Source organism: Odocoileus virginianus, chromosome 18 (assembly GCF_023699985.2).
Source record: "Odocoileus virginianus isolate 20LAN1187 ecotype Illinois chromosome 18, Ovbor_1.2, whole genome shotgun sequence".
Taxonomy (NCBI): domain Eukaryota; kingdom Metazoa; phylum Chordata; class Mammalia; order Artiodactyla; family Cervidae; genus Odocoileus; species Odocoileus virginianus.
Window position 1 is genome coordinate 38,779,052 of NC_069691.1, and position 22,439 is coordinate 38,801,490.

A 22,439-nucleotide genomic window follows, 5' to 3' on the forward strand; every position below is an offset into this window, starting at 1 on the left:
TGGAGGTTTTGGGGTTGGGCCTAACCAAGGGGGCCAAAAACCGGGGGCGGGGAGGTGAGCAGAGAGGGCTGCCAGCAGGCACCCGGCAAGCTGGGGGGCCTAACCAAGGAGCGAACCCAAAGGGGGAGGTGAGCAAGAGCCGGGGCCAGCAGGAGCCCAGATGCTGGTGGGCCGAAAAAAGGAGCGGGAAACCCGAGGGGTTGGGGGGGAGCAGAGAGGCGGCTTTCCCGCAGGGGCTGGAGATGCTGTTTGGGCCCAACCCGGGGGCCAAACCGAGGGGGGGATGAGAGGGGAAGGGGGCCCCCCAGCCCGGGACTGGAGGTGGTTTGGGCCCGAACCAAGGGGGCCTAACCGGGGGCGGGGGGGTGAGCAGAGAGGGGCAGCCCGAAAGGGAGCGGAGATGCGGTGGCCCCGAACCAAGGGGCCGAAACCCGAGGGGGGGTGAGCAGAGAGACGGGGAGGCCCCAGGTACCTGAGATCTGGTTTGGGCCCGGAAAAAAAGGAGCGGAAAAACCCGAGGGGGAGGTGAAACAAAGAGGCGGCTGCCAACCCGGGAGCTGAGAAACTGGGGCCTGAACCCCAAGGGGCGAACCAGAGGCGGGGAGGTGAGCAAGAGGGCAGTTTAGCCCGGGACTTTGGAAAATTTGGGGGCCTGAACCAAGGGGGGAACCAAGGGGGAGGGGAGTAAAAGGGCGGGTGCCCCCAGGGAAACTGGGATTTTGGTGGGCCTGACCCAAGGAGCGGAACCAAAACGGTGGGGGGTGAGGGAGAGAGGGGGCTTTTTAAGGCAAACTGGAGATGTTTGGGGGCCCGAACCCGGGGGCCAACCCCAAACGGGGAGGTGAGCAGGGGAGGCCGGGTGCCAGCAGGGACTGGGGATGCGGTGGGCCTGAACCAAGAGCGGAAAAAGAGGGGGGGGGTAAACAGAGGGAACCCGCCCGCAGGGGAGGTGGGGGAATGCTGGTGGGCCCGAAAAAAGGGGGCGGAACCCAAAGGGGGGGAGGTGAGCAGAGAGGGGGGCTGCCCCGCAGGGAGCCCGGAGATGCTGGTGGCCTAACCCGGGGGCCCGGGAACCCGAGGCGGGGAGGTGAAAAGAGAAAAACTGTCAGCAGGGAGCTTGGGGTTTTTGGTTTGGCCTGAAAACCAAAGGGGCGGGAAACCAAAACGGGGGGAGGGGCAGAGGGGGCCCTGCCAGCACACCCGGGGAAAAATGGGGGCCTAACCAAGGAGGTTTAACCAAGGCGGGGAGGTTTAACAAGAGGCCCCCCCGGGCAGGAGGCACCCGGAAAATGCTGGGGGCCTAAACCCGGGGTAACCAACCGGGGGGGTAGCAAGAGGCGGGTTTCAGCAGGCAGCTGGGGAAAACTGGTGGCTGAAACCCAAAGGGGGGGAACCAGAGGCGGGGGGGTGAGCAGAGAGGCGGCTGCACCCGGCACCCGAGATGCTGGGTCCTGAAACCAAGGAGCGGAACCAAGGCGGAGGTGAGCAAGAGGGGCTGTTAGCAGGCAGCTGGAGAAACGGTGGCCTGAAACCCAAAGGGGGGAAAACCCAAAACGGGGGGAAAGACAAGGGGGTGGGGGTTTCGCAGGCAGCTGGAAGGGTGGTGGCCGAAACCAAGAAAACCCCAACCTAAACCCGAGGCGGGGGGGGTGAGCAGGAGGCCCGGGTGGGGGACCCGGAGCCCGGGGATGCTGGGGGCCTGAACCAAGGGGGTAAAACCCGAGGGGGGGGAGGTGGCAGAGAGGGGGTTTTTAAGGGGGGCTTTAGATGCTGGTTTCCCCGGAAAAAAGGGGCCCAAAAACCCGAGGGGGAGGGGAGGAGAGGGGCGGCAGGCAGCAGAATCCGCTGGTGGGCGAAAAAGGGGCGGAACCGAGGCGGGAAGGGGGAGCGAAAGGGGCGTCACCCGGGACCTGGGATTTTCTGGTGGCCGAACCAAGGGGCGGGAAAAAAAAGGCGGGGAGGTGACCCAAAAGGGGCTGCAGCAGGGGCTGGAGATCGGTGGCCTGAACCAAGGAGCGGGAACCCGAGGCGGGGGATGATCGAGAGGCCGGGGCCAGCAGGGGAAAACCGGAGATGCCCGGGGGCCTGAACCAAGGAGCAAAAAGGGTTTGGGGGGATGAGCAGAGAGGGGCTGAGCAGGAAACTGGAGATGCTGGTGGCCGGGAAACCCAAGGGTAACCCAAAAAACCCAAAAGGCGGGGAGATGGAAACAGGGAAAAAGGGGCCGGCTGGGAAAAGGGGGGCTGGAGATGCCCGGGGGTTGGGCCTTAACCAAGGAGCGGGAAACCCGAGGCGGGGGGGTGAGCAAAGTGGCTGCCCCAGGCAGCTGGAGATGCTTTGGGGGCCTGAACCAAGGGCGGGAAACCCCGGGGGGGAGGTTTACCCGAAAAGGGGTGCACCCGGCGCTGGGGATCTGGTTTGGGCCCGGGAAACCCAAAGGAAACGGAACCAAGGGGTGGGGAGATCCAAAAGGCGGGTTTCAGAAAGGGAGCTGGAGATGCGGGGGGCCTGAACCAAGGGAAACCAAACCGAGGCGGGGGAGCCAAAAAGGCGGTTTCAGAACAGCTGAGACCGGTTTTCCTGAACCAAATGCCCAAAAAACCCGAGGCGGGGGGTGAGGAAGGGCGGCTCCCGCAGGCAACTGGAATGGGTGGTGGCCCCGAAACCCAAAGGGGGCGGGAAACCCGAAGGGGGTGAGGAGAGAGGGCGCCCGCAGGGGCTGGGGATTCCCGGTGGGCCCAAACCAAGGGGCAAAAACCAAAAGGGGGGGGAATTGGGGCAGAGAGGGGCCCGCCCGCAGGAAGCTGGAATGCTGGTGGCCTGAACCAAGGAGCGGAAACCCCGGGCGGAAAATAAAAGGAGGTGGGGGCTTTCAGCAGGGAGCTGAATGTGGTTGGGCCTTAAACCAAAAGGGCGGAAACCCTGGCGGGAAATTTAGCAGAGAGGCGGTTTTTTAGCAGGCAGCTGGAATGCTGGTGCCTGAACCAAGGGGCGGAACCAGGGGGGGAGGGGAGCAGAGAGGCGGCTTCAGGAAAAGGCACTGAAAATGCGGTGGGGCCCGGGAAACCCGGGCCCAACCGGGGGGCGGGGGGGGGAGAGAGGGGGCTGCCCGAAGGGAGCTGGAGACTGGTGGCCTGAACCCCAAAGGGGCGGAACCAGAAAGGGGGGAGGTGAGGGGAAAAGGCGCCAGCAGGGAACTGGAAATTTTGGGGGTGGGCCCGAACCAAAGGGGCGGAACCAGAGGCGGGGAGGTGAAACAGAGGCGGCGCCCGCAGGAACTGGAGAAACCGGTTTCCTTAACCCCAAAGGGGCCCGAACCCGAAGCCCCGGGGGGGTTTAGCAAAGGGGCGGGTGGGCCGGGAGGGAGCCCGAGATTGGGTGGGTTCCTAACCAAGGAGGGAACCCGAGGGAGGGGAAAGGGGACCCAAAAGGGGGCTTTTCCCGCAGGCACTGAAAATGCTGGGGGGCCTGAACCAAGGGGCAAAACCCGGGCGGGGGGATGACAGAGAAAGGCGGCGGGGCCAGCCCCCCCCTGCCCCCCCCGAACCCCGGTGGCCCCCCCCAAACAAGGAGGGGGGAACCAGGGGGCAAACCCCAGGGTGAAACCGAGAGGCGGCCTTTTCCCCCAGGAAACCCGGGGGAAATTTTGGGGGCCTGAACCAAGGGGCGGAACCAGAGGGGGAGTGAGCCAAAAGGCGGCTTTGGAGGCAGCTGGAAAAAGGTGGTGGCCTGAACCAAGGAGCGGGAAAAAGGCCGGGGGGATGAAACAAGGGGGGGCTTTTTTTCAAACCCGGGTGGGGATGCTGGTGGGCCCGAACCAAAGGGGGGAACCAGGCGGGAGGTGAGCAAAAGAGCGGCCCCAGCAAAAACGGAAAAAGGGTGGCCTAAAACCCAAGGGGGCAAAAAAGAGCGGGAGATGAACAGAAGGCCGGTTTTCAGCAGGCAGCTGGGGAAGGGTGGTGGCCTGAAACCAAGGGGCCCGGGAAACCCGAGGCGGGGAATTTAGCAGAAGGGGGGCTTTCAGCAGGGGCTGAATGCGGGGGGCCCTGACCCAAAGGGGCTAACCAGGGCGGGGAAAATAAGGGAGAGAGGCGGGTTTTTTCCCGCAGGGACCCGAGAAATTTGGGGGCCTGGGCCCCAAGGGGCGGAACCAGGGCGGGGGGATGAGCCCGAGAGGCCCCTTTTTCCCCCAACGCTGGGGATGCTGGTGGGCCCGAACCAAGGGGGGGGGAAACCCGAGGCGGGGGGGTGAGAGAAAAGGGCTGCCCGCAGGCAGCGGGGGAAATGGTGGCTCTGAACCAAGGAGGGGGAACCAAGGCGGGGGGGTGGCAAGAGGCGGCTTTTAAAAGGGCAGCTGGAGATGCTGGTGGCCTGGAAAACAGGGGCCAAAAAAGAGGGGGGGGGAGGTTTAGCAAAAGGCGGGTGCCAGGACAGCTGGGGAAGCTGGGGGCCGGGAAACCCCCGGGGCGGGAAAACCAAGGGGGGGGAGGTGAGCAGAGGGGGCCCGGGGCAGCAGGAACCCCCGGGGATGGGTGGTGGCCTGAAACCCAAAGGGGCGGAAAACCAGAAAGGGGGGGAGGTGAGCCCGAGAGGCGGGTGCCCCAGGGAACTGGAGAAGCGGTGGGCCCGAACCAAGGAACGAAACCAAAAGGGGGGGGGAGGTGAGCAGAGGGGGGGGCGTTTTTCAGGCACTGGAGATTGGGGCCTGAACCGGGGGGGAACCAAGGCGGGGGGTTAAAAGAGAGGGGGGCGCCACAGGGGCCCAGAGGTGGTGGCCTGAACCGGGAGCGGAACCAGGGGGGAGGTTTAGCAGAGAGGGGGCTTTTAAGGCAGCTGGAGATGCTTTGGGGGCCCCGAACCAAGGGAGCCAAACCCCGGGGGGAGGTGGCAGAGAGGCCCTGACCACAGGCAAACCCGGGATTTGGTTTCCCGAACCAAGGAGCGGGAAAAGGCGGGGAGGTGAGGGAGAAGGCCTGCCAGCAGGAGCCGGAGATCTTTTTGGCCTGAAACCCAAGGGGGCGGAACCAAGGCGGGGGGAGCAGAGGGGGCGGCTGCCACAGGCACCTGAGGATTGGGTGGGGCCTAACCGGGAGGGGGTAAAACCGGGGGAGGTGGGCAGAGAGGGGGGGGCTGGCCCCCGCAAAGGAGCTGGAGATGCGGGTGGCCCCGAAACCCAAAGGGGGAACCAAAGGGGGGGAGATGGCAAGGGGGGGGCTGCCCCAAAGGGAGCCGAATGCCGGTGGCCCTGAACCAAGGGGGGAACCGGGGAAACGGGGAGGGAACAGGGAGGGGGCGTCAGCAGGCAACTGAGATGCTGGTGGCCTGAAACCCGGCGAACCAGGGGGCGGGGGGGTGGCAGAGAGGCGGTTTCGAAAGGGAGCCCGGAGAGGGGGTTTGGGCCCGAACCAAAAAAGCCAACCAAAAAGGGGGGGGGAGGTTTAGCAGAGGGGGAGGCGCCAGCAGGGACCCGGAAGCTGGGCCTGAACCAAGGAGGGAACCCAAAGGGGGGGAGGGAAACAAGAGGCGGGTGTCACCCGGGAGCTTGGGGTGCTGGGGGGCCTGAAACCCAAAAGCGGAACCAAGGCCCGGGGTGAGGAGAGAAGGGGTTACCCGGCAGCTGGAGATGCTGGTGGCCGAACCAAGGAGCGGGAAACCCAAACGGGGGGGTGAAACGAGAGGCGGGAGCCCAGGAGCCCAAGGTGTGGGGGCCTGAACCAAGGGGAAGAACCAGAGGGGGGAGATTCGCAGAGAGGCCGGTTTCAAAGGCAGCTGGAAAGCCCGGTGTGGGCCCGAAACCCGGGGCCAAAACCGAGGGGGGAAGGGGGAGCAGGGGGGGGGGCGGCTTTCCCGCAGGCGGGTTGGGGATGCCCCGGTTCTGAACCAAGGACGGAAAAACCCAAAGGGGGGGGTGAGGGAAGGGGCTTCACCCGGCCCCCGGGGATCTTGGTTTTCCTGACCAAGGAGCGGAAAAAAAAAGGCGGGGAGGTGAGCAGAGAGGGGGGGGTTCCACAGGGGGCTGGGGGATGCTTGGGCCCCTGAAAAGGGGCCCCCAAAACCCAAAGGGGGGGAAATTAAACAAAAGGGGGGCTGGCCCGCAGGGGAGCTGGAGATGGTGGTTTTCTGAACCAAGGAGCGAACCCGAGGGGGGAGGTGAGCAAAGAGGCGGCTGCAGCAGGCCCCCCTGGAGGAAAGGCCGGTGGCCTGAACCAAGGGGCGGAACCAAAAGGGGGGAAAATTAGCACAGAGGCGGCTTCAGCAAAGGGAGCTGGGGAATTCTGGTGGCCTTTAACCAAGGAGCGGGAAAAGAGGCGGGGAAAAGGGGGGGCAGGGGGGGTGCCAGGTTTAAACCGAGGTGGGTTTGGTTTGGCCCGAACCAAGGAGGAACCCGAGCGGGGGGGGTGGGGCAAGAGGGGGCTTTCCCGCCGCACTGGAGGCTGGTGGCCCGAAAACCAAAAGGGGGGAACCCAAGGGGGGGAGGAGGCAAGAGGCGGCTGCCAGCAGGTCCCTGGGGGTGCTGGTGGGCCCGATCCCCGGAGCGTAAAACCCGAGGCGTGGGGGAGAGCAAGAGGCGGCTGTCAGCAGGCCCCTGGGGATGCGGTGGGGCCCGGGAACCCAAAAGTGGGAAACCCGCGGGGGAGGTAGCAAAAGGGGCGGCTTTCCCCGAAAGGGAGCTGGAAGGGTGGTGGGCCCCGAAACCCAAGGAAAGGGGAAACCCGAGGGGGGGATGAGGCAAGAGCGGGGTCACCGGCCTGGAGATGCGGGGGCCTGAACCAAGGACGGGAAACCAAAAGGCGGGAGGTGGCAGGGGAGGGGGTTTAGAAAACAGCTGGGGAAAGCTGGTGGCCTGAACCAAGGGAAATTAAACCCCGAACCCCGGGGGGTGAGCAAGAGGCGGGTTTCCCGCCCGGCAAACAGGAAAGGCCCGGTGGCCCGACCCAAAGGGGGGAACCAAGGCGGGTGAGGGAGAGAGTGGCGTCCGTACCAGGGGGCTGGGAGATCTGGTCCTGAACCAAAGGAAACCCCAAACCCGAGGCGGGGGAAAACAAGAGGCGGGTTTCAAAACATCCCCGGAAAAATGCTGGGGCCTGAACCAAGGAGCCAAAAAAGAGGCGGGAAGGTAAAGGAGAGGGGGGCAGGCAGCAGGCAACTGCCCAAAGTGGGGCTGAACCCAAGGAGCGGAACCAAAAGGGGGGAGGTGAGCAGAGAGGCGGGGTCAGGGGGCAGTGGGATGCTGGGCCTGAACCAAGGGGGCGGAAAAAACCCAAAAAGGGGGGGGGAGCAAGAAGGGGGCCCTTTTGAAAGGGAGCTGGAGATCTGGTGGCCTGAACCAAGGGGGCCAACCAAGGGGGGGAGGGGGAGAAAGGCGGGTGCCAGAGGGAGCTGGAGATGCCCGGGGGCCGAACCAAGGAGCGGAACCAGAGGGGGGGGTGAGGAAAGGCGGGGGCCAACAAACTGGAATGCTGGTTTGGGCCCGAACCAAAGGGGCAAAAACCCGAGGCGGGGAGGTGAGGAGAGTAGGCGGCGCCAGCAGGCAGCCGGGAATGCTGTTTGGGCCCGAAAACCAAACGGAAACCCGGGGGGGAGATTGGGGCAAGGGCGGGGTTTTTAAGGAACGGGGATTTTGGTGGCCTGAACCAAAGGGGCCTAAAAACCCGAGGGGGGGAGGTGAGGGGAGAGAGGCGGCTTTCCCGAAGGCCCGCTGGGGATGCTGGTGGCCTGAACCAAGGAGGGGGAAAACCCGAGGCGGGGAAAATGGGGGAGAGGGGGGGCTTTCCCGCAGGCAACTGGAAAGCTTGGCCTGAACCAAAGTGGGAACCCCCGGGCGGGGAGAAAGACAAGGGGGGCCGGGCCCGCAGGAAACTAGGAATGCTGGGGGCCTGAAACCCAAGGGGAACAAAAAACCCGAGGCGGGGGGAAAAGCAGAGAGGCCCCTTTCCCCCCAGGGAAACTGGAGTGTTTTGGGGGCCTGAAACCAAGAGCGAAAAGTGGGGGGAGATGAGCAAGGGGCCGGGTTTCAGAGGGAAACTGGATAAAGCCCGGTGGCCCGAACCAAGAGCAGAAAAGGGCGGGGAGATGAGCAGAGAGGGCTTTAGCAGGCAGCTGGGGAATTTCTGGGGGCCTTAAAACCCAAAGGGGGGAACCAGAGGCCGGGGGATGGGGCAGAGAGGGCTGTTCCCCCCACAGGGTGGAGAGCCCGGTGGGGCCCGAACCAAAGGGGAGAAAAAGGGGTGGGGAAAGAACAGAGAGGGGCTTTCCCGCAGGCAGCTGGAAGCTGGTGGCCTTTAAAAAAAAGGGGCGGAACCCAAAAGGGGGGGAAGGGGAGGGGAAGGGGCTGTCCCGCGGCCGGCTGGTTGGTGGGTTTGGGCCCGAACCAAGGAGCGGGGAAACCCAAGGGGGGAAAAAAGCAGAAGGCGCCCGCCACAGGAAACGGAATTTGGGGCCTGAACCAAGGAGCGGGAAACCCAAAGGGGGGGGAGAAGACAGGAGGCGGGGTCCACCAGGGAGGCCGGAGATGCTGGTGGGCCCCAACCAAGGACGGGGAACCCAAAACAGGAGGTGACCAAAAGTAGCGGCTGCCCGCAGCGCCCGGGGGATGGGTGGTGGCCTGAAACCAGGGGCGGGAAACCCGAGGGGGGGAGGGGTGGGCCCAAAAAGGCGGCTTTTTCCAAAAAAGGGGAGCTAGATGCGGTTGGCCTAAACCCCGGGCGGAACCAGAGGGGGGGGAGGTTTACCCGAGAGGCGGCGCCCGGAGGCACTGGAAGCTGGTGGCCCGAACCCGGACGGGAAAACCCAAAGGGGAGGTTTAGCCAAAAGGGGGCCGTCCAGCAGGCAGCCTGGAGATGGTGGTGGGGCCCGAACCCCAAAGGGGCGAAAAGAGGCGGGGAGATGAGCAGAGGGGGGGGCTTTTAGCAGGCAAAAAGGGGATGCTGGTGGGCCCCGACCAAAAGGGGGAACCCGTGAGGGGGAGGAGCAAGAGGGGGCTTTCCCCAGGCAGCGGAACCCGGTTTGGGCCCGAAAAAGGAGGGAACCAGGGCGGGGGGGGGGAATGAGGGAGGGGAGGCGGCGCCACAATAGCCCGGGGATGCTGGGTGGCCTGAACCAAAGGGGGAACCAGAGGGGGGGAAAGGTGGGAGAAGAGGGGGCCCGCAGGAGCCCGGGAAAAGTGGTGGCCCTTAACCAAGGACGGAACCAGAGGCGGGGAGGTGAGCAGAGAAAAGGGGGCTTTCCCCCAGGCAAGGGATTTTGGGGCCCGAACCCGGGAGCCAAAACCCGGGGGGGGTGATAATTGAGAGGAAAAATTTTTCCCCAGGGGACTGCCCCCGGGTGGTGGGCCCAACCAAAAGCGGGAACCAGAGCGGGGAGAGAGCAGAGAGGGGGCTGCCAGCAACACTGGAATGCTGGGGCCTGACCAAAAGGGGGCGGGGAAACCCAAAGGGGGGGGGAGAAAAAGAGGCCCGTCAGCAGGCAGCCAAAAGGTGTTGGGGCCTAACCCAAGGGGCGGGAAACCCGAAAAGGGGGGGAAGCAGGGGAGGCGGTTTCAGAAGGAAGCTGGAGATTTTGGTGGCCTGAACCAAGGAGCGGAACCAGAGGCGGGGAGATGAGCAGAGAGGCGGCTGTCAGCAGGCAGATGGAGATGCTGGTGGCCTGAACCAAGGAGCAGAACCAGAGGCAGGGAGGTGAGCAGAGAGGCGGCTCTTAGCAGGCAGCTGGAGATGCTCGTGGCCTGAACCAGGGAGCGGAACCAGAGGTGGGGAGATGAGCAGAGAGGCGGATGTCAGCAGGCAACTGGAGATGCTGGTGGCGTGAACCAGGGAGCGGAACCAGAGGCGGAGAGGTGAGCAGAGAGGCGGCTGCCAGCAGGCAGCTGGAGATGCTGTTGGCCTGAACCAAGGAGCAGAACCAGAGGCGGGGAGATGAGCAGAGAGGCGGCCCTCAGCAGGCTGGAGATGCTGGTGGACTGAACCAAGGAGCGGAACCAGAGGTGGGGAGACGAGCAGAGAGGAGGCCCTCAGCAGGCAGCTGGAGATGCTGGTGGCCTGAACCAAGGAGCGGAACCAGTGGCGGGGAGATGAGCAGAGAGGCGGCTGTCAGCAGGCAGCTGGAGATGCTGGTGGCCTGAACCAGGGAGCCCAACCGGAGGCTGGGAAATGAGCAGAGAGGAGGCTGCCAGCAGGCAGCTGGAGATGCTGGTGTCCTGAAACAAGGAGCGGAACCAGAGGCGGGGAGGTGTGTAGAGAAGAGGCTGTCAGCAGGCAGCTGGAGTTGGTGGTGGCCTGAACCAAGGAGCGGAACCAGAGGCGGGGAGATGAGCAGAGAGGCGGCTGCCAGCAGGCAGCTGGAGATGCTGGTGGCCTGAACCAAGGAGCGGAACCAGAGGCGGGGAGGTGAGCAGAGAGGCGGCTTTCAGCAGGCAGCTGGAGATGCTGGTGGCCTGAACCAAGGAGCGGAACCAGAGGCGGGGAGGTGAGCAGAGAGGCGGCTGCCAGCAGGCAGCTGGAGATGCTGGTGGCCTGAACCAAGGAGCGGAACCAGAGGCGGGGAGGTGAGCAGAGAGGCGGCTGTCAGCAGGCAGCTGGAGATGCTGGTGGCCTGAACCAAGGAGCGGAACCAGAGGCGGGGAGGTGAGCAGAGAGGCGGCTGCCAGCAGGCAGCTGGAGATGCTGGTGGCCTGAACCAAGGAGCGGAACCAGAGGCGGGGAGGTGAGCAGAGAGGCGGCTGTCAGCAGGCAGCTGGAGATGCTGGTGGCCTGAACCAAGGAGCGGAACCAGAGGCGGGGAGATGAGCAGAGAGGCGGCTTCAGCAGGCAGCTGGAGATGCTGGTGGCCTGAACCAAGGAGCGGAACCAGAGGCGGGGAGATGAGCAGAGAGGCGGCTGTCAGCAGGCAGCTGGAGATGCTGGTGGCCTGAACCAAGGAGCAGAACCAGAGGCAGGGAGGTGAGCAGAGAGGCGGCTCTCAGCAGGCAGCTGGAGATGCTGGTGGCCTGAACCAAGGAGCGGAACCAGAGGCGGGGAGATGAGCAGAGAGGCGGCTGTCAGCAGGCAGCTGGAGATGCTGGTGGCCTGAACCAGGGAGCGGAACCAGAGGCGGGGAGGTGAGCAGAGAGGCGGCTTTCAGCAGGCAGCTGGAGATGCTGGTGGCCTGAACCAAGGAGCGGAACCAGAGGCGGGGAGGTGAGCAGAGAGGCGGCTGTCAGCAGGCAGCTGGAGATGCTGGTGGCCTGAACCAAGGAGCGGAACCAGAGGCTGAGGGAGGTGAGCAGAGAGGCGGCTGTCAGCAGGCAGCTGGAGATGGTGTTGGCCTGAACCAAGGATCGGAACCAGAGGCAGGGAGGTGAGCAGAGAGGCGGCTGCCAGCAGGCAGCTGGAGATGGTGGTGGCCTGAACCAAGGAGCAGAACCAGAGGCGGGGAGATGAGCAGAGAGGTGGCTGTTAGCAGGCAGCTGGAGATGCTGGTGGCCTGAACCAAGGAGCGGAACCAGAGGCGGGGAGATGAGCAGAGAGGCGGCTGTCAGCAGGCAGCTGGAGATGCTGGTGGCCTGAACCAAGGAGCGGAACCAGAGGCGGGGAGGTGAGCAGAGAGGCGGCTGCCAGCAGGCAGCTGGAGATGGTGGTGGCCTGAACCAAGGAGCAGAACCAGAGGCGGGGAGATGAGCAGAGAGGCGGCCCTCAGCAGGCTGGAGATGCTGGTGGACTGAACCAAGGAGCGGAACCAGAGGCGGGGAGATGAGCAGAGAGGAGGCCCTCAGCAGGCAGCTGGAGATGCTGGTGGCCTGAACCAAGGAGCGGAACTAGAGGCGGGGAGATGAGCAGAGAGGCGGCTGTCAGCAGGCAGATGGAGATGCTGGTGGCCTGAACGAAGGAGCAGAACCAGAGTCAGGGAGGTGAGCAGAGAGGCGGCTCTCAGCAGGCAGCTGGAGATGCTCGTGGCCTGAACCAGGGAGCGGAACCAGAGGCGGGGAGATGAGCAGAGAGGCGGCTGTCAGCAGGCAACTGGAGATGCTGGTGGCCTGAACCAGGGAGCGGAACCAGAGGCGGGGAGGTGAGTAGAGAAGAGGCTGTCAGCAGGCAGCTGGAGTTGGTGGTGGCCTGAACCAAGGAGCGGAACCAGAGGCGGGGAGGTGAGCAGAGAGGCGGCTGTCAGCAGGCAGCTGCAATGCTGGTGGCCTGAACCAAGGAGTGGAACCAGAGGCAGGGAGGTGAGCAGAGAGGCGGCTGTCAGCAGGCAGCTGGAGATGGTGTTGGCCTGAACCAAGGATCGGAACCAGAGGCAGGGAGGTGAGCAGAGAGGCGGCTGCCAGCAGGCAGCTGGAGATGGTGGTGGCCTGAACCAAGGAGCAGAACCAGAGGCGGGGAGATGAGCAGAGAGGCGGCTGCCAGCAGGCAGCTGGAGATGCTGGTGGCCTGAACCAAGGAGCGGAACCAGAGGCGGGGAGGTGAGCAGAGAGGAGGCTGTCAGCAGGCAGCTGGAGATGCTGGTGGCCTGAACCAAGGAGCGGAACCAGAGGCGGGGAGATGAGCAGAGAGGCGGCTGTCAGCAGGCAGCTGGAGATGCTGGTGGCCTGAACCAAGGAGCAGAACCAGAGGCGGGGAGATGAGCAGAGAGGCGGCTGCCAGCAGGCAGCTGGAGATGCTGGTGGCCTGAACCAAGGAGCGGAACCAGAGGCGGGGAGATGAGCAGAGAGGCGGCTGCCAGCAGGCAGCTGGAGATGCTGGTGGCCTGAACCAAGGAGCGGAACCAGAGGCGGGGAGATGAGCAGAGAGGCGGCTGTCAGCAGGCAGCTGGAGATGGTGGTGGCCTGAACCAAGGAGCGGAACCAGAGGCGGGGAGGTGAGCAGAGAGGCGGCTTTCAGCAGGCAGCTGGAGATGCTGGTGGCCTGAACCAGGGAGCGGAACCAGAGGCGGGGAGATGAGCAGAGAGGCGGCTGCCAGCAGGCAGCTGGAGATGCTGGTGGCCTGAACCAAGGAGCGGAACCAGAGGCAGGGAGATGAGCAGAGAGGCGGCTGTCAGCAGGCAGCTGGAGATGCTGGTGGCCTGAACCAAGGAGCGGAACCAGAGGCGGGGAGATGAGCAGAGAGGCGGCTGTCAGCAGGCAGCTGGAGATGGCTGGTGGCCTGAACCAAGGAGCGGAACCAGAGGCGGGGAGATGAGCAGAGAGGCAGCTGCCAGCAGGCAGCTGGAGATGCTGGTGGCCTGAACCAAGGAGCGGAACCAGAGGCGGGGAGATGAGCAGAGAGGCGGCTGCCAGCAGGCAGCTGGAGATGCTGGTGGCCTGAACCAAGGAGCGGAACCAGAGGCGGGGAGATGAGCAGAGAGGCGGCTGTCAGCAGGCAGCTGGAGATGCTGGTGGCCTGAACCAAGGAGCGGAACCAGAGGCGGGGGAGGTGAGCAGAGAGGCGGCTTTCAGCAGGCAGCTGGAGATGCTGGTGGCCTGAACCAAGGAGCGGAACCAGAGGCGGGGAGGTGAGCAGAGAGGCGGCTGCCAGCAGGTAGCCTGAGATGCTGGTGGCCTGAACCAAGGAGCGGAACCAGAGGCGGGGAGGTGAGCAGAGAGGCGGCTGTCAGCAGGCAGCTGGAGATGCTGGTGGCCTGAACCAAGGAGCGGAACCAGAGGCGGGGAGGTGAGCAGAGAGGCAGCTGCCAGCAGGCAGCTGGAGATGCTGGTGGCCTGAACCAAGGAGCGGAACCAGAGGCGGGGAGATGAGCAGAGAGGCGGCTGTCAGCAGGCAGCTGGAGATGCTGGTGGCCTGAACCAAGGAGCGGAACCAGAGGCGGGGAGATGAGCAGAGAGGCGGCTGTCAGCAGGCAGCTGGAGATGCTGGTGGCCTGAACCAAGGAGCGGAACCAGAGGCGGGGAGGTGAGCAGAGAGGCGGCTCTCAGCAGGAAGCTGGAGATGGTGGTGGCCTGAACCATGGAGCGGAACCAGAGGCGGGGAGGTGAGCAGAGAGGTGGCTGCCAGCAGGCAGCTGGACATGCTGGTGGCCTGAACCAAGGAGCGGAACCAGAGGCGGGGAGGTGAGTAGAGAAGAGGCTGTTAGCAGGTACCTGGAGATGCTGGTGGCCTGAACCAAGGAGCGGAACCAGAGGCGGGGAGGTGAGCAGAGAGGCGGCTGCCAGCAGGCAGCTGGAGATGGTGGTGGCCTGAAGCAAGGAGCGAATCCAGAGGCGGGGACATGAGGAGCGGCGGCTGTCAGCAGGAGATGGATATGGTGGAGATTGTGGTGGCGTGAACCAAGGATAGCAGCAGGGAGAGACAGATGTGGACAGATCAGAGCAGGTCACATAAAGAATGGAAACCTGTGCATGGAAATGGATAATTAGGAAATATGTGGTCAGAGGTCAGCAAGGGGGAGTAAATGAGAGGAAGGACCAAACAGGAAATGCAGACCACTCTTCCCAGGCCCTAGTGTGGAGAAGAAGAGAGAGTAACAGGTGGGAGGGGAGGCGAGGATAGAAGGGAGCCGATGCTGAAGAGCACACACCATGTGGATGTGAGGGACTTCCCCGGTCTGCACTGGTAGAGGTCATCACCTCCTTGCTGATGCAGATGCACTCTCTGCCCTTTGGTCTGAAACGCTCTCCCCTCCCCCACCCACCTGGTGGTACCAATACATCTTCTAGAACTGAACTCGTGTGTCCCCTCCTCTGGAAACCCTTCCGGCCTCTCCTCCAGGCATTTGGTCTCCTCCCACCACCTCTGCCTTTCCCACGTTATAGCCTACTCCTCAGTTCCTATGCCTGTCTCTCTTTTCAAACCTCTGAGCACCTCTGACAGCCACAAAGTGAATAACTGCATGACCACTGAAAGGACACACACATACACACACATCATTATTTTTCTTTATGTGAAACTGTGGTAGTGACCCCTTGAGGTAAATGGGGCTTACATAATTCACAGGGCTTACATAATTCACAGGGCTTTGAACTTAAAAGCAGACTTGTGGGTGGCACATGCAAAAATATCCCCTGACTCTGCCATGCCTTCTGTCTGGGGACCTCCCTGAGAACTGGGGTGAGCCCTCCTAGCTTCAGGTCACCGGCGAGGCTTGGGAAGGGGCCCCTGTTGAGCCTAAGCAGCCTCTTAACATTGTATTCTCCAGGGAAGACTCCCCGTGCGCTGGATGGCGATCGAGTCACTAAATTACAGTGTGTATACGACCAACAGTGACGTGTGAGTAAGCCTCTCACTGCTGAGGGATTTTTTTTTTTTTTTTTTGGACCCAGAAAAATATCCACTTGACAAAGGTTTTGAAGAGGAGCAGGAATATTGCATCCCTCTGCAGAATAAAACTAACCACTAACTAAGCCCAGGAAATAAATTAACAGACTAAACAAAGCCACAGAGGAAATGGTTTCCCCTGATGGCAGGCTTTGGGTTTATTTCTGCACGTGGGGGAGTGACTTCAAGTGGTGAATTCTTAATTTCCAGAGGCGTCAGGGGCATCCTGGCCTCCCTGTGACTCCACTGACCAGACTGACCTCCGCACAAGGACCGAGATCTGAGGAGGTGGCCCAGAGTAGCTGCTGGGGGTCGCAGGTGGCAGGGACAGAAGGCAGTCACACATGCTAAGCACTTCATTCGTGTCCGCCTCTGTGCCACCCGATGGACTGTAGCCCACCAGGCTGCTCTGTCTATGGGCTTCTCCAGGCAAGAGTGCTGGAGTGGGTTGCCATGCCCTGCTCCAGGGGATCTTCCCGACCCAGGGATCAAACTCACAACTTTTATGTCTCCTGCACTGGCTGGCAGGTTCTTTACCACTAGTGCCACCTGGGAAGCCCCACAGAAGGCAGGCAGTGGGGCCCATCTCCGCTTGCAGCCTGCGTGACAAGTCTCAGGTGGAGGCAGGGGAGGAGGGTTTGGGATTGAGACCTGAGTCCTCTTACCCACATTCCCTATTTTCAGGAGTAAGAACAGGCCCAGAGGGTTGAGTTGACTTATTCGGGGGGTGGGAGGAGAGTTGCTATGCCTGGGGATGGGGAGAGGTCGGGCGATGACTGTGTTCTCACTGTCTGCCTTTATGTTATCTCATATCATCTCTGCATAACTTTGAGGCAGAAATGGGTGTCTTCACTTTTGGAAGAATACAGTCAGAGGTCTCAGGAGTTCTAGTCACTTGTCCCATGTCACATGAGTACCCAGTGGCAGAGATGAGATCTGATGCAAATCTGTCTGGCCTAGAACCCCCTGCAATCTCTACCTAAGGCAAGTGGGGGCTCTGCCCGTTAACAGTGTTCCCCTGTTACAAACCTGCCATTGGCTGAAGGGGAGATAAACGCATGCTGCGTGCAAGACCCAATCCTAGGAAAAAGACATGGAACTTTCCCTCCTCTGACCTCAAGTCAGTGGCCCCAGCTTTGGGGGCAGAAAGTTAACTGGCCAACGTGTGTGCCGATCACTGTTTTCTCTTTCATCCCTCCTGCAGGTGGTCCTATGGCGTGTTACTATGGGAGATTGTTAGCTTAGGTGAGTATCCTTGTCCACCCACCAGGGGAAGCTCCGCGCAAAGGGAGCGGGCCCCTCCCATGCTCCTTCACCATCTACTTTCATGGGTAACATACGCATTTGGTGCCAACAGATGCCGCTTGGGAAAAGAACCTTACAGGTTTCCTGCCTGAGTGTGTTTATCCCCGTGGCTCTCTTTATGAAAGCCCAGTGTCTAATGTCACATTTAACACTGATGACCTGGTGGCCGAGAACTTCATTCTAAGTTGTCTCCACGTGTGCACAGATGTCATAAAGCTGGAATAAGTTTTCTTCTGCAACTTTAAGAGTATACTGTGCTGCTATGAAAAGTCACATTTTCTTTTTTTTTTTGAAAAGTCACATTTTTCAAAGGCCATTTATTTTTAAATTTTATTAAAGTATAGTTGATTTAAAGTTAGTTATAGCTAATTTCTGCTGAACAGAGGTGACTCAGTTTTACATATGTGTGTATGTAATTTTCCATGTTCGTTTCCATTATGGTTTGTCACAAGATATTAAATATAGTTCCCAGTGCTATACAGTAGTGCTATACATCAGAACCTTGTTTATCCACCCTATATGTAATAGTTTGTTTCTGCTAACTCTGAATTTCCATTTCTTCTCTCCCCTACCACTTGTCCCCCCTGGCAATCACAAGTCTGCTCTCTATGAGTCTGCTACTGTTTTGTAGATAAGTTCACTTGTCATATTTTAGATTGCACATAAGTAATGTGGCAATTGTCTTTCTCTTTTTTACTTACTTCACTTAGTATGATAATCTTTAAGTCCATCCATAGTGTCACAAATGGCATTATCTCATTCTTTTTGATGGCTGAGTAATATTCCTCTGTGTGTGTGTGTGTGTGTGTGTGTGTATACCACATCTTCTTTTACCCATTCATGGACATTTAAATTGTTTCTATGACTTGGCTATTGTAAATAGTGCTGCTAGGAACAAAGAGATGCATGTATCTTTTTGAATTATACTTTTGCCTGGATATATGTCAAAAGCCATTTAATACCAGGTGAAAATGTACATGCCAAAAAGCATAAAAATTTCACATATGCCATAATTCCAGTTTTATCACACATGAAAAAAAAAAACTGGAAAGACTACACAGGATTTTTTCAAAGTAGTTTTTTCATTATTTTTGTACTTTCCACAATACACATATATTGCTTTTATAGTTAACATTGGGACAGTAACTATGCTAGATAAAATAGGAATTGCATTATGTAAATACAGATTTCCAACTGGGAAAAAGATCCATGTCATTGGAACACTGGTGCTGTGTCAAGAGACATGGTGTGTAGCCGGACTCGGGGACAAGCAAGGCGCCGTGGCGAAGGGCAGCCGCACGGGAGCGCAGTCTGGAGCCAGGTCCAGCTGTGGTGCGGGGGGTGTGCCCCAGAGGACGACGACTCTGCGTGCGTGTCGTCACTCGACTCACGCCCCTCTTTCTCCCATCGCTCAGCTGTAGAGCCCCAGGGCCGGAGACGGTGCCTTCTGCGTCCAAGGGGCTCAGGGCGCACCGTTTCCTGTCTTCCAGGCGGCACCCCTTACTGTGGGATGACGTGTGCAGAGCTCTACGAGAAGCTGCCCCAGGGCTACAGACTGGAGAAGCCGCTAAACTGTGACGACGAGGTGTAAGTCGGGCCTCTCCCAGGGCCATCCTACCCTCACCTCCCCTCTGTATGTTTCCTGAACTGACTGTGACGAAGCAGCTATCTGATACATACACACACACATCCCAACCAGTCAGAAACAAGAGTCCGTGTGATGTGCCTAGGGGAGCATTTCCCTCAGGGAACTCCAAGAAGATTTTTAGAGTTCAAAATTTCAGAACCTTGAAACTAAGACTGTTAGGCAATGGGTAGGAAATATGAGTTTTCCAGGCATAGAAATTCAGGAGGAATTTAAGGTGGTGATTCTCGGCTGAATCTTCAGGTTGAAATGAGAAAGGACAACAAATACAGAAAAGATCTGTATGAATAATTTATGAATTAAATTAATTATAATTTATGAATACATGCATTCATAAATTCATGAAATTATCCATGAATAAGTGTATGAAACCTTGAGACTAACTTTGAGGGCAGAGATTTCAGAGCAGTTACACTAAAGAAGATAAGCTTTTCTTTATAAAATCTTGCTTCCACAAGGCTTATTTTCCAGGAACAAATATTCTTATTCCTGGAAAGAATGATTCTCTAGTGATGTTGCCATTCCCAGAACCAGCTGATGTCGTTGCTGCCTAAATGACATAATATGAACAGTGCAAGGCTCTAGGCTGAACAAGGAATTTATTGCCCAAACCGAGCCACTTCTAAGAGTGGATGAGGGTGCTATTATCTCTGGTACAGAAATATAAACCTAGACCATCCTGGGAAAACCTGAATGTACTCGAGTCATCACTGGACCAAGCCCCTGAATCCCACCTTTCAGGAGTGATGTTTTTCACTCATGAAACTCTTCTAAAATCTCTACCACCCCAGGCTGATGGCTGAGAGTCTTCCATGCGCTGTGGTTCCCAGTGAGGAACCACCCTGTTAAGCATGTGAAATCTTGAGCCCCACTCTCAGACACGATGACTGTAAATCTGGAGTGTGTCCCAGGAATCCATGTTTTAACAATACAGGTAGTTCTGGCCACACTGGAGAAAGACTAGCACTTCGTAAACTGTGTTTGTGGAATGTGTGAGACATAAATAAATAACACAAGGGAAAAGAGTTCTGTGATCAGTTATGTTTGGGAAGCTTCTATGTTAAACCTGGTTTAAAAGGGTGTTGGTTTTTGATGGAACGACTTCAAGATTTCACAAAGGTCGTCACTAAGAGGGAGGCACGATAGGTAGCATTTTGCAAATTTATTTGCACACAGAGCCAGTGTTTAGAATTGAAACACTGACATTTTGAGAGATGTAATATTCTGAGGGAAAACCTACCCTAGACACACAACTCAGTTCTTTCCAGATGATCAGGATAGCTGAGACCAAGATCTCTTGGGAATGGTACCCAAAGTAGGCACTAGATCCCCTTAAGAAAGGAGACTTGGGTGGGGAGGCGGGAGGCCTCCTAGAACCTTCCTAGCTGTAGTACTTCTGCCTTCTGCTGGCTAAGCGAGGTGACCATGCATTGTGTGGCTACATTCTCTTTTATCCCAAACCCTGTACCTGGCTGTGCTCAGGACTAAAGCACAGTTGGAGACTAAACCTTCTGTTTTCAAAGGTATGATCTCATGAGACAGTGCTGGCGGGAGAAACCTTATGAAAGGCCCTCATTCGCCCAGATCCTGGTGTCCTTAAACAGGATGTTAGAAGAACGAAAGGTGAGTATGGAACTCAAAGCGTGGGTTCTTTCATTGGAATTCCTCATGTGTCCCTTGTGGTTAACAGTTGATACAGGTCAGCAGGTTCTTTTGAACCAACCTGAGGTTCTAAGTGATGAGGTGCTACAGGGACATACAAGATGTAGACTCAACTTTGAGAAAGTTACAATTTTGGAGGAAACCAGATTCCTATATAAGATATAGTCAGATACTGTAGAACAATGTACAGAACTGGCTTATCTGAGCTAGAGGGAATCTTAAATCTGTCATACAGCCTGGCCCTTTCATTCTATAGATGAAGGAGCATACTTAGAAAGGAGAAAGTGACTTGCCCAAGGACAAACGGGAGAGTGACAAGAATGTGGTCTTCAGGTTACTACAGGGCGGGTCAGGAATTCCGTAAAAACTTGTAGTACAAAGTTAATTGGCTACACAGATCTGAGGTTCAAAAGGCAAGTCTAGGTTAGGAAGTTATGGAAGATGCTGGAAGTCATCAAAACCCAGTTGGTAATGAAACCAGAGATGTGAAGATGAGCAGCAGACGGAGGAAGGGGTGTGGGAGGGTGTGGTGCATGTCAGAAGGGACCCGTGAAAGACCATGGGCTAGAGAAGCCGGGGGGCTGAATAAAGGGAGAGGAAGCAATCTTACTTGCAGAAGTCAAGGGATGCCTTTCAGGAAGAAAGTGGTTAAATACAACAGAGGGAATGAGGATAGAGAGATATCCCCCCCAGTATCGGTATCTGGGGGCTTTTGGAGGGGGCATGGCAGCCCGCTCCAGTATTCTTGCCTGGACAATCCCATGGACAGAGGAGCCTGGTGGGCTGCAGTCCATGGGGTCACAGAGTCGGACACAATTGAAGTGACTTAGCAGCAGCAGCAGGTGGTGCTAAAGAATCCACCTGCCAATAATACAGGAGGTGCAGGTTCAGTCCCTGGGTGGGGATTCCATCCCTGGGTGAGGAAAACTCCCCTAAAGTAGCAAATGGCAACCCACTCCGGTATTCTTGCCTGGAAAATCTCATGGTCAGAGGAGCCTGGTGGGCTACAGTCCATGGAGTCAGATAGAGTCAGACGTGACTGAGTGCACAGCACCTGTATTTGAGCTGAGAAAAGCTAAGGAAACTGGGGTATGACCGTAACTGCCCCCAGTGGAGGCAGGACTGAGCCAGCTTGTGTCTCTGAACCACTCTTGTTCTCCTAGACCTATGTGAACACCACCCTTTATGAGAAGTTCACCTACGCAGGAATTGACTGTTCTGCAGAAGAAGCAGCCTAGGACCGACCACTTTGATCTGTATATTCTGTTTCCCCTTCACCGGTGTGAGAGACCCTTCATACCCTGATGCTCAGCAAGCAAGCCTCTGCCAAGAGAGGTGACAGAAAATGGACATGTATATAGATTGTCGCGTGCCTGGGACTTTGACCGTAAGACCCATGTGTGAATCTGTAGCACCCTCTGACTAGGACTGTATATACTATTTTGAGTAAGAATGTGCTGGAATCAGAATGCCTGTTTGTGGTTTCATATGCAATAATATATTTTTCTAAAAACATGGACTTTATGGGAAGGTGTGAGAGTACAATTACTGCAGTGTGTAACTCATTATTGTCCTAGGTATTTTTTTATATTTACCTATATATTGGATGCTCTAAGATGTATCACTGTTACTATTAGTAAACCTGTCAGCACAGGTGAGAAAAAGTAGGGGAAAGGTATGAGTTCTAACAGGACATGGATTTAGGTCTCTTAAATGTTAACCTAAGTGATGTAAAAGAGCTTTTTCTATCTCTAAATATTCCCCCTCATCTGTAGAAGCCATCCTGATTCCCTTGTTAATTCGACAACATTTTCATGTGTTTCCAGAACCAACAAGTCAGTCCTAAACATAGACACTGAAATACCGACTTAAATCTCATTCCTTAGAAGCCTAAGAACTTTAGGAAGTGTAAGTCTGATAAGCTAATAGGTTTCAGTTTCTCAGATGACATCGATGTGTTTGTTAAGAAATTAAAACAGGAAGCTTGTAGTTATACTTGGGAGACATGTGACATGTATCATAGCAGATTAACATCCCTACCTGTCTTGCACACTGTACAAAGTTCTAGTTTTGATCAGTTGTGAGTTTACCATTTATATTGTAGGCACATGCTATACTGAGATCATATAGTAAGTGAATAAATGTCTTGCCTACCCACTTTTTGTCTAGGAATGTGTCTCATGAGTATTACCAACCGTCTCTATTATACTCTTAAGAAAACACTTTAAATTATCATCCTCTAATGTGTTGGCAATATGCAGACAGCAGTTGCTGAGTATATTCAACCAGATGTATCACAAGATTAGAAACATCTCCCAGAAATATTCTGTTTTCCTGTACCTGTGGTTCCAATATGAACTGAGGGCTTAAAATTGGAATCTCTTAACTGTGTTGCAGTGTTGTACATACTGCATAATGTTCCATATTCCTGCCATCTGCTCAAGTTCATGCATCAGAAAGTGACCAGGAAACTGCATTTTCCAAAAGCTCTTCATCCACAGCAGGATAGGCAGTGGAGACACAGCAAAAGTAACCTTGCCGCCGCACCATTTATTCTTCAGTGGAGCAGGGGCTGGAATGAAGAGCCACTGAAAGTAGGTCCAAA

The 22,439-nt window shown here is 57.6% G+C and overlaps 1 protein-coding gene across 2 annotated transcripts in view; it reads left to right on the forward strand.

Moving 5' to 3' along the window:
* The window catches only part of TEK (TEK receptor tyrosine kinase), a 119,548-nt gene extending 97,557 nt beyond the window's left edge, over positions 1–21,991 (forward strand). For both annotated transcript variants that reach the window (XM_070480595.1, XM_020887751.2), the window contains exons 19-23: positions 15,104–15,174; positions 16,427–16,467; positions 18,018–18,114; positions 19,696–19,795; positions 20,998–21,991. In XM_070480595.1, coding sequence (XP_070336696.1) covers positions 15,104–15,174; positions 16,427–16,467; positions 18,018–18,114; positions 19,696–19,795; positions 20,998–21,072 — 384 coding nt within the window. In that variant the 3' untranslated portion in view covers positions 21,073–21,991. The remainder of the gene's footprint in view (positions 1–15,103; positions 15,175–16,426; positions 16,468–18,017; positions 18,115–19,695; positions 19,796–20,997) is intronic.
* The last annotated feature ends 448 nt before the right edge of the window (positions 21,992–22,439 follow it).